Here is a 14,923-nt window from a genome sequence, read left to right as displayed (position 1 = left end):
TACAAAAAGAGGGAGGCCACATGATACTGACGGATAACAGAGAAGTTAGATGGCAGACGTCGGGTAAAAGAGAGAGAGAATGCAATTTGATCCGGCGAAGAGAGACAAGTCGAATCGTCGAATCTCTCCGACGCGACGATGCAATACAGTCACGTCTGACGTCACCTCCGAATCCTCCGTCGCGATTCGGACGTACGGACAGACAATCTGGCGTCTAGACGTACCAAAATAAATAACGCGGGGCCTTGCCTCGCCATCAAACTGTTGTTTGCAATCGTAACACTTATCTGTCGGCCTTGTCAGGCCCCTCGCGTCGCGGATAGGGATGAGGAATAGAGCGGAACCCTTTCGGAACTGGCCCGTGGACACCCCGTGTCGTATTAATCTGGATCGTTCGATTAACATCCTAGGAGACATCGATTCGTGACTGGGTGCTTTTTGAAGTCAGTAGAAATTTCAGTTCAGCGAGTTTGTAAAAGAGTGATGGATTTGGGGTAGCTTAAGTTCTTAGGAAAGTTTACTATTCAGGAAGCATCAAATGTAATTAAACTTGCTGCGTTCTTTTAGTCATTTTAGACCCAATCGTGTTTTCTTATTCTCAATAAATTTATTAACCATTTCAATCTAAATGCGTATGAGTTTTAGTCACTTGCTTTAGCCTAGTTCTAAACTTACTCTAAAATAAATATGTATATACTTTATGAAAGATATATATATATATATATGTATATTATATTCTCAACTTCATTTTCATATTTTTGCGATAAGAAAATTTAATCATCTTTGCTTAATCGATAGAAAGTTTGTAGATTAGGAGGTTACACTTCAGGAAATTGTCGAAAAGTATTAACTATCTCTTAGATATCTTCTTGTTTGATAAAACAAAAGTAAAATCAAGATATAAAAATACAATTCGCAGTATAATCATCAGAATCTATTTCTGCGCAATACGCGAAATCCTTGTAACTTATATATTCTTACGCCAGTTCGGCGGAATCATCGATTGTTCGATTGAGGCAGAAAAACATTGATAATAGTAGCCGGGCTGTGCGCTAGACAGAATGTGATGTAGGTTCGATGACTTTCTCCTCGAACCCAAACTCTGTTAAGATTTCGACCAGTTGCCAGATTTTCTTGATACGTTGGCGTCAAACGACTGGTCAGATTTCCTTGATATCCTGATGTCAAACGACTGGTCGCAATTCGGGGAAAACCTATGGACGTGTTTGCGTCGCCCACGTTTGTCGAATTATTTCTCCGATTGGAATTGAAACGTGCGAAAATAACAGTGAGAGAGAAATGTTAAGTGTGATACAGCTCGGTCAAGGGTGAGAAGGCAGCGCGAGAACACGTAGACAAGAAGGAAAAAATGGAAATGCTGCAATTTACATGGCTCGGATACATCTCTCTTCCTCTGCCACCTTCACGAAGGCAGACAACTATCGAGATAAGGAATATACCTGGAATCCGGTAAGAGAGGAAGATTTGGTCTCGCCTGCTCGATCCTCGGGCTTCGTGGAAGCGAAATTTGAATTTCGAATTGTATTGCGCAATCCCACCCACGCATAGGTGCACTCGTTCCGCCGCCTCGCCATCGCACGTGGAATCTTATGAAATCGAAAACATCGGTGTCCCGTCCACCCTTTTCGTAATATTCCAGTATTTTTATTGGTCGAAAATAAAATATTCAACTTGAACGATCACGCTCCTAGACGATCTTCGATCACAGATTTCACAGGTACCGTTACATCATGCATAATTACAGTGACTGACAAAAGTATTGGGACACTTAACAGAGAAAATTTTGACGAATATATTACGCGCATTAGATGAAACTTTTTGGAGTTTCATTAACATCGTAATCAGAGTCGACTGTCGCGATTATATTGGCACAGTTTGAATGCAATTTGAAAATGTATATAAAAGTTGCCACAGTTTATTCGTTGTATTTGAGAACAGTCAATTATTTCCTGCTAATCGTTGACCATTGAATATATGGTATTAGATTCATTAAATTCAAACTTCGAATAAATGACATTTCATTTTTACCAACCAAATGATTAACAGTTGACTGTTCAAACGCTTTGATAATATTTTGCAAAGCACGTGCTTGTAATAAATATATTGTAACTTATACATTTTTTCAGAACGGTTTCAAATTTTATCCAATATAATAATGTGTCTGATTGCAATGTTAATGAAACTTCAAAATGTTTTATATAACACGCGTAATAAATTAGTCATGTATTATTGAGCAGTAGTAGACCTTTTGGATTTTTGCATTTTTCAAACATTTCCCCCTTTTTTAAAGGAAATATTATTTATTATTGCCGTCCGTCATTATCGATCTTCTTGTCCCGATCGATAAATTTAATATAAAAAGCAGCATTTCGTATTAGATGGTAATTTATAGGATGCAGACTGGTTAGTCGGAGATCAGAGATAAAATAAATTCGCTGTCAGAGCACAAATTGTTCCTACCCGTCGATTCAACGCGTGTCCAGCGCGGAGATTAATTTCCAGCGGCTACCAAGCTTTCGGAAGATGATCGCCAGTCTAGATAACAGAACATAGGAACTGACGCAGAGATGATAAAGGGCGGAATCCGACTCTTCCCGCCTCGGGAGAAAAGTCGCGTGCTGCGACGAAAGACGACGGATCGGATTCGTCGCATTCCGGCGAGACGTGTCCGAGACCACGAAGAGGGGAACATGAGTATTCCAATTTTAATGCGTACTTGTATTTCCCTTCTCTCATCCCGTATCAAACGTTATCGATACTTTTTAATAATGCAGGAATAATTCAAGAATCGAATTAAAAATGCATTGCGAGTGTCGAGAAGGGATTTAAATCGATGCAATTCCTGAAGAGTATCGAGGAATATCAATGAGGCCAATCATTCACGACTAATTTGAAGTCACAAGACACGAATATTCCAATTAAAAATGCATTACAATCGCCACACGGCGTTATTTAAATCGGAGTCGTCGATGATAAATCGCTCAGGATTTCGTCGAAACGATCGTCGCAACGAAACTTGTTCCTGGCTCTGTCGTTGGCATTTCGGGGATTCTTCTTTTTTAAATGTTCCAGCAGAATCGCGCGAAATAAGAGGAACAGGAAGATGCCTCGGAAGAATCTTCAATTTTCTTCGGTTCTCATCTTCTAGGACTGGCTGGCCATCTGGTTTACTGTTTCCATCGTGGCCAGCAACTACGCACTTCCGCGCGTTGAATTCCTCTGTGGGAATCACACTGTTCACTTGGATCAGATACGATACGTTCGGCTGAACCAGATCCATGTACCAGAATCCGGCGAGTCTCCGATCGTAGTGCAGTCAACGTTGTTTTTTATCTTCCGGCATCGCATTCCCAGACTCTCTGTATCTTTTCAATTTGTTACGTTCAGCGACTTTCGAATCTTTAATTAAGGTTGTGTTTTCATAAATCGTTTTCTACAAACACACACAAAAAAAAAGATGACAAAGATAAATACGATATTATTATCAATTTAATACGAATGAATAAGTGAATCTAATTTTGAGCTGGCCAATATTAAATGAAATTATTCCAATACTTTCGTGCGCCACAGTATGATCTCCAACTGGAATTGTTAATGCGTTATTTTAATTAAGGGGGACAATTTTTTGCGAACCTTACGAGAATTGTATCGATTGATTGTCGGTACACTGCTTTATCCTCGTACTTATCTCTTTCATAAATTTTGATGAATTACCATGAATGAAAATAATTTAGAAAATGAGAGAACATTGAAAACATCTTCGTACAGTCGCTTCCTCTTTTTAGAAATTGTAATTATTATACATCGTTATTCCCATAATGCATTGTTTAAAAACATCCAAATTCGATTAAAATTGTAATATGGTTCATCGATGACAACTGTGTTCCACGAAATTTTTGTTTAACCTACTAAGGAATAAGCTAACGACAGCATAGTTAGAGGACAAGATTGATGACTTCTCGCACTGGAGGTTCCTTAGAGACGATTTTTCGATCCGGGAGGCAACGTGACGCCGCGACGTGCTGCACCGCGCTGATGTTGAGAAGCATGTGTAACGCCGATGTTTATCCACAAGTTATGCTCTTCGGATTTCGCTATTCTCAACGGGCTTGGCCCCGTGCCAGGGACCTAAAACTGGCTTGCTTAACTTCTACTACGTAGAACAGGAAAATAGAGGAGGTGTGTAGAATTATCAAGGCCGTAGACAGTTCGGCGAAGCGGATAGCTCCGAAAAATGCAAATTGCGCCTGAGTGGCGGGAACGTACGTCAATCGTTCGTTTGACGCACCCATTTATCTTGAAATAATTTCGGTCTACTCGTTTTCTCTATTCTTAGAAAGAACATTCTCGGGGATTTATCGAACGATTAAGGAAAAACTAATGGTTGGGAAAAACTCTTAGATCGACCTGAATCCGATCTCTATTCTTACTTTAAACAGTAATTTAATTATGTCTGTAGTAACTCGCACCTCCTTTCTTTAAAATACCCACGAACTGATTTGTTTTCCTTAGCTGAAATTTAGCATCTTCTCATTTTTCAAGATATGTTGAAATATTTGAAGCTCCCTGTGTTCTGCACCTTTAAGGGACGTCAGAAGGTATACAGGTTCAATATTTTTAATCGAACGAAGAAAAACAAAGATGCTATAAAACTTTCGTTTTCTTCAATTTCGATATGGTAGATGGGGCATTTTAGTTAAGAAGGGCAATGATCTTCTTTTGCTCAACAAGGGGTCGCAAACTTTACAAATATCCTATCAATTTGTTATTGATGCTTCGCTTCATCCCTCGTGTTTCTTGAACTTTTACTTTCCCTTCGAATTTCTTTTCTCCGAGTAGATTGTCAAGGGCGTGCATTGAACATCATAAAATTTTATTCAAATAAACATGTCTAGTTTCGGAGGGAGTACGTCCTTCAAAAAATAAATGGCTTAAAAATGACTCAGATACCAGGAGAATGACCTAAGAGAATGGACGTTGGTTGTTTGTTTGATCGATAAAACGATCGATCAAGAAGAAACTCTTCTTATAGACGTTGATCAAGGACTGTTTATCTCTGTTTTTTAACTTCCACTTTTTACGACGCATCGCAATCGCTGTATAAGCACTGTCTACCTAGACCTAGACTGTCTAGGAAATCAAGTTCTCCGCAGTTAGGGTGTCAGATAGCGCATGAAAAACATGCGGGCCTGGTTTCCTACAAAAATTTGTACGTGACTCGTGTTCCTGTCTCGTCTCCCGTCACGTCTCGGATAGATAAGAGGCGACTCATCTTCCTGATCCACATCGTCTTAATCTTTGCTCCGCCGAATTAATTTGTTAATCACTTCTTATAATCGTGAAATTAAAAATTCACGAAAACAAATCAGTTTCAAGTAGTTTGATTTTAATTCTTCCAAAGTATGTTAGTACGATATATATATATATATATAATTTAATTATTCATAAGCATGATACAATTTATTTTATATAGAGATGAAACAACGTGCACCATTTTGCACGATTAGACTAATTAAACTAGAACTACTGATCTTTACCATGCATTCAAAGTATGTTAAATATAACTAATTAGAACTAAATAAATAAGTACATATACGTAGTCATGTTTCTGCTTCGATGAAAGTAAAAATTAAATTACAATAATCTTCAATAATTAGGAAAAGAAAAAATTCGGTACCAATCATTTTAATTGGTAATTCTAGTGTTAACAAATAGCCGTGATTAACAGATCACCTAGATCTTGAGTAATTGGATTTTTTTGTCAACGAAGGGCTTTCTTTAGCATATTCTTGTCTTCTTGCGAATCGATCTGAAATCGCATCTGAAATCAATTCTGAAGGTTTTCGAAGTTATATTATTCGTGAACCGATCTTTTTTTTTCTGGAAAGACCTTCGATCGGTCCACGTGCGCTTAAGAAATCCGCCTCTCCCATTATTCGGGTACGCGGACAAATAAGCCTCGTTATATAATTTGATCGAAATCTCAGGCAAAGAAAAAAGGGACGATTGAAATCGATGGCATTCCAACTTACGCTCCAGGCGACACATTCATCGTAACCTTTCCCTAAATAAATGGGTGAAAGCTTCAGCGTACAGGAGTGACTAATTATCTAGTGGCAACATACTCGCAATACTCTCGGAGGTCGGCGATAAAGCGTTTGTTTGCGCGACTGAATATTTAACGCGCTGAAGTTCCGTAATACCTGTGTTTTTTAAATTTTACATAGATTAGTGAGCAATTAAAAAAGCAATGTTATTCTTAGAAGGTATTTGCAAATTACTTTTGTAATTTTCCACAATTACATAATACTTTAACTTTAGTATTAGAAGTTATGTAAAAAATATATGAAAATCACAAGAGAAAATATAATTGGATATTCTTCTTGTTGAATTTCTAATCCTAATATCGCCTTCTGGTTAAATAGAAGAATTTTAATACGACATAATTGAAAATAATTGATAATTCTAATCATTATCATTATTAATACAAACGATATTTTAATATTACGGAGAGCAATATTTTTAAAGTTTATGAGGAAGACGCATATTTCAGCTTCGTGATCAAATACAAAGATAGAAAATCATTGAAATTACGAAAAATGCATCATTGTAAATCTGTAAAATTTCTATAAAAAATTACGAATTGATAACTTATAAACTCTGATAATTCTAAAGTTAATATAGGATTTTAAGATGTTTCTCAGAAATTCGCTATTGTCCAACGATCCCATTACCTTGTATCATCAAAGAACGCAAAATCTCAAGAACGATTCTTGAAATCGACGTAACTCGCAGTGAATTCCCCTAATTCCTTTGCAATTATTCGCGCGTTCGTCATTAGGTGATTACGGCGAAGGTGATTTCTTTTTCAAGGTATAAGCCGTACGATTAACGCAATACTTCTCGCGCACGATAATTATTTTTATCGTCCAGGAAGCGCGTCTCGCAATTTCCTCCTGGTCAGTCATTACACGGAATGTCGTAGAATCGTCATGATCTTCGTGATTCTCGGCTGAAATCTGAATTGCGAGCAGATATCGTCGATTACGAGCACGGTTTTCCGGTTTGCTGGTGCACGCGGACGCCGCCAACGACTTGTGCGTGGCTAAACACGGCGGAAGAATTTTGATGGACCACGCAAGAGAAAGTATCGACAGCCGTCGCGACGTTCACCCTGTTAAATTGCGTTTCGCGTCCGCCTTCACCCACGATCCGTTACGACAACGCGTCGTCACGTGACCGACAGCTACGTACCAGACTCGTGTGAAAAAGAGCCAGGAATTTTTTTCGACCTGTCGCCGATACAATTGCCCTGTCTCCTCGAAATTCACGGGTTCTTTTCGAATTCAGGGCTCGTAGGGCTCGCTGGATGAACGAGGCATTCGAATCGACTCCTCAGGATTGTCGCCCTTTTCTGTTATTGCACAGGTAATTTTTGAACCACCAAAAATTCGTGGCTGTCGGAAGAAATTCGCTTCAAGGTATTCTCTTGTTTAGGTAATTTTCGAGCCATCGAGAATTCATAGTCTGTCGAATTAACAGACTACTGAAAACTCATACCCATTAAAAAAAATTCAAGTTGAAAGAAATCTATTTCAAGATACTTGCATATAGCGGTGGCCATCTGTGTACGTAAGACCGTTTCGTAATTTTACAAAATAAACAAGATTAATGTTTCCTACAGATCACTTTTCACAGATCAAACTCGATGGTAATAGTATCATGTGGCTCTATAGCGTAATTTTATTTTATATTTGAATCTATTACGGCTAAAAATGAAAAATAAAAACGATTCAAAAATTGCTTCGGCTACAATGATGGTATCGGTAGTCAATTTTAGCAAGCATGTATAATATGTAACACATAACGTAACAATATGTACGATAAGCGTGATACTCTATTGTCTTATCGCGCTGCAGGTAGAAATCTACGATAATTAACGTGCTTAACCCGTGTCCCCTACGCGACACGAGGCCGATCGTATGAAACGAGGTCAATTGTAAAATCTTGTACTCGAAATTCATTGTTTCCCCTACTATCCATTGATGGTAATGATTAATAGTCATATCATCTTCAGTGATACAAGAGACTTATCTGAGTGCACGCGTCCGAAGATATCGATGCCGTAGCATTTCTGATCCGTCGAGCGTTAGTATAGTAGAATTCTTTTCTTTGCCCAAGACGGATCGTGACTAAGAACTTTTGCTTGCTTAACCTTCTATAATTTGACATTCAATCATTATAAAATTTGTGCGTTACGTATCGTAAAGGCTGTGATCGAATACGTGATATAATTTAATCGGTATAATTCGTGTTGATAAAAAGAACAGTTTACTCTTCTTTTTCTTATATATATATATTTTTCATTTTTGTGTTTGGGTAAAAGTTATTTTTTGAGAGTTAAACCATGTGTTGTGCGAAATTCGGCAATTAGTGGACTTACTCTTATCAGAGTTATCTGGTATCGAAATAAGCAATTACTGTCCCACTTATCAGTTGCTTGTACGAGTAAGGTAACCCCGCTTCTGCAGAAATAATTGCCTTTTTTTCTCGATCACAATGAGTTAGTTATCTTCATGCCAGTTAGTTAGTAACAAACTGCGCCTGACAAAGAGAGCACATTTCTGTTGGAAATATGTCTGGGACCCTAAATCCCGGGTTTGAGGTATTTTATATTTAGTTTATTCTGTTCAATCATTTCAAGTATTTCAGATATTTTATACTTCATTTCTTCTATACAATTTCCTATTATTCTCTATAATTTTTCCCCTAAAAATATTTCCTCTTACTTTAATTAGTTAATTTCTGAAAAGTATTATCGTAAAACGTTATTTCCGTATTATATAAAATATTCTATTGCGTCGAGATTTCAACTGAGAGTGATTAGTATTTCTCAAGCGATTATTTTTAGCAAGTTTCTCTGTTTTTACAGAGTAACGAATTTAACACATTCGAGATTGAACATCTGACAAGCGAGCAAATGACAAGAGACGTGGTATGCGGCGCGCTTGTGTCTCTTCGTTTGTAATGACAATGATAAAAGATTGTTAAAAGAATGCTATTGTTCAGTGAGATAAATTATTACATAAAAGTTTCGTCAAGTATTTATCAATGATAGTCATGCTTCTCGTTATCTAGAGTACTAGCGAAAACTGTGCAGAATTTTTTATATTCATATTTAGCGCAATATTATTTTCGTTATCACTTTTCAACTTCTGTTTCCTTTTTCAGGAAATGGCAGAAAATTCATCTGGTTATTTGCGTGCAGGACACGATGCCTTGAACAATTTTTATTCAAAACATCAGCTACTGTTCAAGTGTCTGTATTTGACTATAGTAAATGCTGTGGTACTAATTTATCTTGTTTATGCCACATTATACTGGAAAAAAAACAGTGAGTAATCACGATTCTGAAAATTCGATTATTTCGTTATTTTTATTTAATCCAGACTTTTATCAGATGACGAGAATCACTTCAATTGGTGCGATGGTTACGGACTGCTAATCATCTTATTAGCGATCACTTATGGCGGACTTTTTTATCATTACTTAGGGCACTTAATTCTCGGATATTGTTGCCGACCGTTCAACAACGTCGTCCAAAATCTCGAGAAAACAAGGTAAAAATCTACTCGATTTAATAAATGCATGATCGGCAATGTTAACAATGATTCAATTGATCATACCGAATGTTTCATTTCTATTTTTGGTAGATATGGAAGCATTATTATTCAGACGGTACTTTATGCCTGTTTCTTAATTGGAATCATAGTATTTCTCATTATTGACACTGCTAATTCGAGGGAGAGATTAAGGAGTGGACTTGGGATCGTTATATTGCTCGCTATCGGATACATATTCTCGAAACATCCTGGTCGCGTGAGTAAATCGCATGTCAGATATTACAAAATTACAATTTAATACACATACTATCAATTCGATATACTACCGAAATTTTTCATTAAATTTTATTCTACCTTCACTCTGAGTAGATTATCGAACAGATATCTTGAGATATAATGACGAGCGTATACATAGGATACTTATTTCTAAATTCAATAAGTTGTATTATGAAAGTTCCATTTTTATCTTTTCCCTGTAATGTAGGATTTAAAAGTACGCTTTTCATATTCTAAAGCGCTTTAAATATAGAACGGCTTTTTATCTTAAATAATAACGATATTGTAATGGTGCAGATATGTATTTAAAGAATATGTAAATGTGCAACCATACATAGAATGCACATGAAATGCAGAAACGTACGAAACATTCGAAGTAAAGTATTCGTTATAGGATCTGGTAGGCGAAACAAATTTTTATTTAGCTTCCGATTCTTTATTTGTATTCATAAAGGTATGAATTTGCACAGAAATTCGCAAATCTAATTATAAAATATGATAGTTCGTATAAGAATCCTTCCCATTTATATGCTCGCCGCTATTAAAACAAACGCTTAACATTACATGTTCTATTTTACATAAAAATCGGAAAAGTTTGACCAAGAATTGATATTTATTATCTTTACAAATTCAGGTCAAATGGAGGCCAGTTTTGTCTGGATTGATTCTACAATTTCTCTTTGGTCTCTTCTTAATTCGATGGCCCTTGGGTCGATCTATTTTCCAATGCCTCGCTAACAAAGTAGAGGGGTTCTTGAACTTCGCCAAGAGCGGTGCAAGCTTCATTTACTCCGACAAATTAGTCACCGATGGTGTCTTCGCTTTCAGCGTCAGTGAATTCCCTCTTTTAGCCCACAAAATAAATTATCCTCGCTAACTAAAATACTTTATATTTCAGGTGCTGCCTGTGATCTTTTACTTCAGCTTCTTCATTCAGATTTTCTACTATTTAGGTACCATGCAATGGTTCATTTTCAATTTAGGTAGAATACTACAGAGTGTCGTGGGAACTTCGATTTGCGAATCAGTAACATGTGCTGGAAACATTTTTCTTGGAATGGTATGAAGGTAGACCGGTATTTTTTTTTGGATATTGTGACTGTATATTTATTTTCAGACGGAATCACCGTTAATGATCAAACCTTATTTGAACAAACTGACTACCTCGGAATTGCACACCATTATGTGTTCGGGTTTTGCCACGGTGTCAGGTGAATAAACAAAATGTTCGATTATTTCCCTTTATCGAGAAGATGTTAATTATAATTTTTAGGAACCGTTTTCGCCGCGTACATAAAGTTTGGTGCAAATCCTGCTCATCTGATAACCTCCACTTTGATGGCAGCACCAGGAACTCTCTGTTACTCCAAGTTATTTTACCCGGAAACCGAAAAAGTCATAGTCACTTCCCATAATGTTAAATTAGAAAAATCGTGAGTTTCTTTGCAATATAGTGTACTACGGTGATAGTACTTCAACGAAATGTTATTTATCATAGAAAATTTGTTTTAGGAAGGACTCCAGTTTAGTCGATGCTGCGAGCAAAGGAGCTGTGGCAGCGATTCCTCTGATTTTAGGCATAATCGCTAACATCGTCGCGTTCGTGTCCTTTATGGCGTTAGTCAACTCTCTGCTCTCTTGGATAGGGTCATTGGTTGGTTACGAAGAATTGAACTTGGAAGTGAGGAAACATTAAAATACTCAGAATAATTTCATTCTTTCTGTTTTGTTGAAAGGTCATTCTTTTCTAGTTGATCCTATCGAAAGTGTTCATGCCACTTAGTTGGATCATGGGAGTGCCCTGGGATCAATGTGACGAAGTAGCTACTCTCATAGGTCTGAAGACTGTGGTTAACGAGTTTGTGGCCTACGAAACTCTAGGAAAGTATAAGGAACAAGGTCGAATTTTTGGTAGAACCGAGGCCATAGCTACTTTTGCGATTTGTGGATTTGCGAATCCTAGCTCAGTGGGAATCACCATGAGCATGATGAATTCTCTAGCTCCTGATAAGAAGGAATCTGTGGCCAATGCTGTCATAAGAGCATTCGTGGGTGGCAGCATTATCTGTTTCATTACTGCCAGCATTGCTGGTAAGATTTGGAAGATCATTTTCCAGTTAAGATTTTCTCTACTGATGAACTTTCATTTTTAGGAATGCTGATATCCGATGACTATTACTAACAATGAGTGATCATATTGCCATGGATCATGACTGACAGTCTAGTGATCACCACAATATCTATTGATTACCCAATTATCAGAAAACGCCATTAGTTTACCGTTTTGTAAAATATTATTGTAAATAGGTAGGTCAATAAGGAAGACTTAGTTTCCTCGACAGACTTAACTGATATTATTGCACAATATTATATTATAACATAAATATTAAAATCGACAAATAACTCCCGGCGGCTACATCGAGTTCTTTAAATCACTCTAAGTAAGTTTTGAAAAAAGTACGATTAACATGAAAACCTAAGCTAGTGCATTTTGTACATTTTCGGTGATCATAAATGCGATCGTGTATAATAATAAGTAAAGAAATATCACAAAAGACATCGATATAGTTGCTATTCAATGTATGGGATTGGCAATGTATCACATCTTGGATGTGGAATGTTTGTGTTGTGTACTTTCTCGAACAACAAGAAGTGGGTGCAATATTATACGTATCCTAAATGCATTTTTATGGTAGACTGTGAAGTTGATGGACATCATAGAGATTATGTGTTCGATTGAATACATCAGTGGTTACTTCCAACATTTTTGGCAAAACATCGACGTTTCTTTGAACGTCTGTACCACACACCTAAAAAAGAGATATGAAAAGAATGATTAAAATCCAGAATGATCTATTATTTTTATATAAAAACATAAACACCTTTCTGAATAATAATTCTCTGGTAGGCATTGTATACATGGCAACCACCGCTGCCTTTCTGACTACCCATGGATGGTGCTTAGCTAATGTTTTATTGTAAGCATCCTGGCAACAGCTGGATGTCTTGTCACTGTCCGACAATTCTCCCAATTGTCTTAAAAACTCTCTAATAAAATCTACAAATTCAGAAGATATTAGTGAATAGAACACAATACATCCTTGCAGAGAAACTTTCATACATTGTAATACCTAATCCTCTATGAAGTCTCAACAGCGTGCGAGCACCGTTTGAGTGATCTCCTTTGTCCAGAATCTTGTTTTCTTTCTCATATTCTATCATAGATTTTATCGTGGTATAATTCCTGTCATCTTTGTTCATTAAATCATTCAGTACCTGGATCTTTTCCTTCAAGTCAGAGGATACAAAGCCAAAAACACTGCCCATCAATTGGAAAAATCTGCGAACAAGAAATAACATTACACATATGTCATTCTCAAATGAAAACAGATGGTCGGAAGTATTTAATGACAGAGATTTGTAAATTTAGATCAATAAAAGATATTACACGAATTGTGGACATTACGCATGTCATTGACATTACGACAATACTTCAGACTTAGGAGAAAGTTATAAATGACTATTAATTAGATGCAAAGTTTACTTCCATCTGATTATAGGTTATAGTTAATAGAAAACACAATCTCTCGCCACCTTACTTGTAAAGTTCATTGTAGGCATCCAAATAGGCTCTGAGGTCAATATCGTCATCTTGTAAGAGCGCTCGATCAAAATGGTCGTGAACTAGTCTAAGATCGAAATACAGCAGTTCGGAGCCTTCCGCCATTTTCGCGTTTCCGTATTAGGCACAGTAAATGACGACTAAATTCATTTGCCACTTGTTACTTGCCACGCAGGTAAAATTTAAATCACCTTATCTGATCAAAGATAACATACTAATTAAACGCAGTTCTGCTTTTATACGTTCTGTTGTTCTTGGAAAATGAGATAACGAAACGAAGATGATAAACCGGGCTATAGAAGTCAATTCTGCTGTTAGACTGGGTGGTAGTTAATTATCAATGTCGATAAATTTTAGTATTTATGTATATTGAAAATTTAGATGAGTGAAGCTATACTTAAAAAATTTAGATACTTATAGGAGATGAACTTTATTTATAAAAGTGTTATTTTGGTCAGCTTTATTTTCTAACCTAGTGATTATGGTATCACATTGCGCATAAATTGTAGGTTTAATCCTTCAAACCGTAGAGGAAATTACAAAATATCTTTCTTCGTATCATCGAATATGAAATTTCTTTAGTTCTATCACAATCAAAGTACAAAATAGATGTGACATGTAATGATTTATTGTATACAAGATTATCGATTCCTTAAGTAGTGGTAAAAGCAGAGAGATAGAACATGAATCGTTATAGAATCAAGCACACCCTACTAGTAAATTTTGTAATTAAAAATTGAAATTCTTATTGAATCATCTTTTTGGTTGATACATTTCCTTGGTAACTCATACAATGAGATTTCAGAAGCACTTTAACCTTGATTATTGCTTCACTTTAACATAATTTGTTCTTTTTATATCATACCAAAATATACCATAAAATATACCATAAAATATACCATTTATTGTTTTTAGATAAGGGTAAGGAAGATAGAGAAGCGAGTTGCTCGGTAAGGTAGGAAATGTAATAAAAGTTGAACTCGTAAATGCAATTAAGTTATTAGTACTTTAATTTTAATACTCTATCATAAATTGATGGGTGTAATAATGTTGCAGTATATGAATGTAACTTGATTTTTGAATCGTTACCTATCAACACTGCAATCGGTAATTGATAAATAGTTTACCGATCGTGGTTTCTTCACAGGTTTCCAAACATCTCCAAGTGGGTCGCTGTACACTGTCCCTTTGTTCTCTCCTCTCCAATCTAATTCAACTGCAAACGAATAACCATTAAACATTTCAAACTTGCGCTACCGTATATTCATTCGCGTGAAAGCAAATGAATAGAAAACTCTGAAGGAACATGTACTTTGATAGAAAAATCTTCATCCTCCCTCTTTTCAATCTTCTTCTATCTTTTTATAATATCAAGGAAGAA

General features: G+C 36.4%; 2 protein-coding genes across 6 annotated transcripts; one reads left to right on the top strand and one right to left on the bottom strand.

Moving 5' to 3' along the window:
- Nucleotides 1-6,978: 6,978 nt before the first annotated feature.
- On the top strand, nucleotides 6,979-12,331 carry CNT2 (Concentrative nucleoside transporter 2). Of its 4 annotated transcripts, XM_069126904.1 has the most exons (12): nucleotides 8,176-8,686; nucleotides 8,954-9,016; nucleotides 9,253-9,415; nucleotides 9,482-9,641; nucleotides 9,735-9,900; nucleotides 10,555-10,749; nucleotides 10,819-10,980; nucleotides 11,038-11,131; nucleotides 11,194-11,353; nucleotides 11,433-11,601; nucleotides 11,672-12,011; nucleotides 12,074-12,331. In XM_069126904.1, the coding sequence occupies exons 1-12, from the start codon at nucleotides 8,657-8,659 to the stop codon at nucleotides 12,100-12,102; spliced, it is 1,731 nt and encodes a 576-aa protein (XP_068983005.1). In that variant the 5' UTR covers nucleotides 8,176-8,656; the 3' UTR covers nucleotides 12,103-12,331. The 4 variants fall into 4 exon arrangements, with proteins under 4 accessions (XP_068983007.1, XP_068983008.1, XP_068983005.1 ...); XM_069126906.1 differs by lacking the exons at nucleotides 8,176-8,686; nucleotides 8,954-9,016 and adding an exon at nucleotides 6,979-7,449; XM_069126907.1 differs by lacking the exons at nucleotides 8,176-8,686; nucleotides 8,954-9,016 and adding an exon at nucleotides 8,019-8,169.
- On the bottom strand, nucleotides 11,000-14,213 carry LOC138186760 (ceramide-1-phosphate transfer protein). 2 transcript variants are annotated; one of them, XM_069126908.1, is made up of 5 exons: nucleotides 14,015-14,213; nucleotides 13,520-13,835; nucleotides 13,052-13,260; nucleotides 12,803-12,978; nucleotides 11,000-12,730 (listed from the first exon to the last, which is right to left on the bottom strand). In XM_069126908.1, the coding sequence occupies exons 2-5, from the start codon at nucleotides 13,645-13,647 to the stop codon at nucleotides 12,608-12,610; spliced, it is 636 nt and encodes a 211-aa protein (XP_068983009.1). In that variant the 5' UTR covers nucleotides 13,648-13,835; nucleotides 14,015-14,213; the 3' UTR covers nucleotides 11,000-12,607. The 2 variants fall into 2 exon arrangements, with proteins under 2 accessions (XP_068983009.1, XP_068983010.1); XM_069126909.1 differs by having other exon boundaries at nucleotides 13,520-13,738.
- Between the last annotated feature and the right edge of the window lie 710 nt (nucleotides 14,214-14,923).

This window comes from Bombus flavifrons, chromosome 14, assembly GCF_040668555.2.
Source record: "Bombus flavifrons isolate JBK064 chromosome 14, iyBomFlav1_principal, whole genome shotgun sequence".
Taxonomy (NCBI): domain Eukaryota; kingdom Metazoa; phylum Arthropoda; class Insecta; order Hymenoptera; family Apidae; genus Bombus; species Bombus flavifrons.
Note: the sequence above shows the minus strand (reverse complement) of the source record. Positions and strands in the feature narration are given on the sequence as shown.

Bases quoted from the DNA above. Each gene is read 5' to 3' on its own strand.
- CNT2 (XM_069126904.1), top strand. From the start codon at position 8,657: ATGTCTGGGACCCTAAATCCCGGGTTTGAG. The intron at 9,642-9,734 runs GTAAAAATCTAC...TATTTTTGGTAG, and splicing joins CAAAATCTCGAGAAAACAAG to ATATGGAAGCATTATTATTC. The intron at 11,132-11,193 runs GTGAATAAACAA...TATAATTTTTAG, and splicing joins GGGTTTTGCCACGGTGTCAG to GAACCGTTTTCGCCGCGTAC.
- LOC138186760 (XM_069126908.1), bottom strand. From the start codon at position 13,647: ATGGCGGAAGGCTCCGAACTGCTGTATTTCGATCTTAGACTAGTTCAC. The intron at 13,261-13,519 runs GTAAGGTGGCGA...TCTTGTTCGCAG, and splicing joins GCCTACAATGAACTTTACAA to ATTTTTCCAATTGATGGGCA. The intron at 12,979-13,051 runs GTATTACAATGT...CTGAATTTGTAG, and splicing joins GAGACTTCATAGAGGATTAG to ATTTTATTAGAGAGTTTTTA.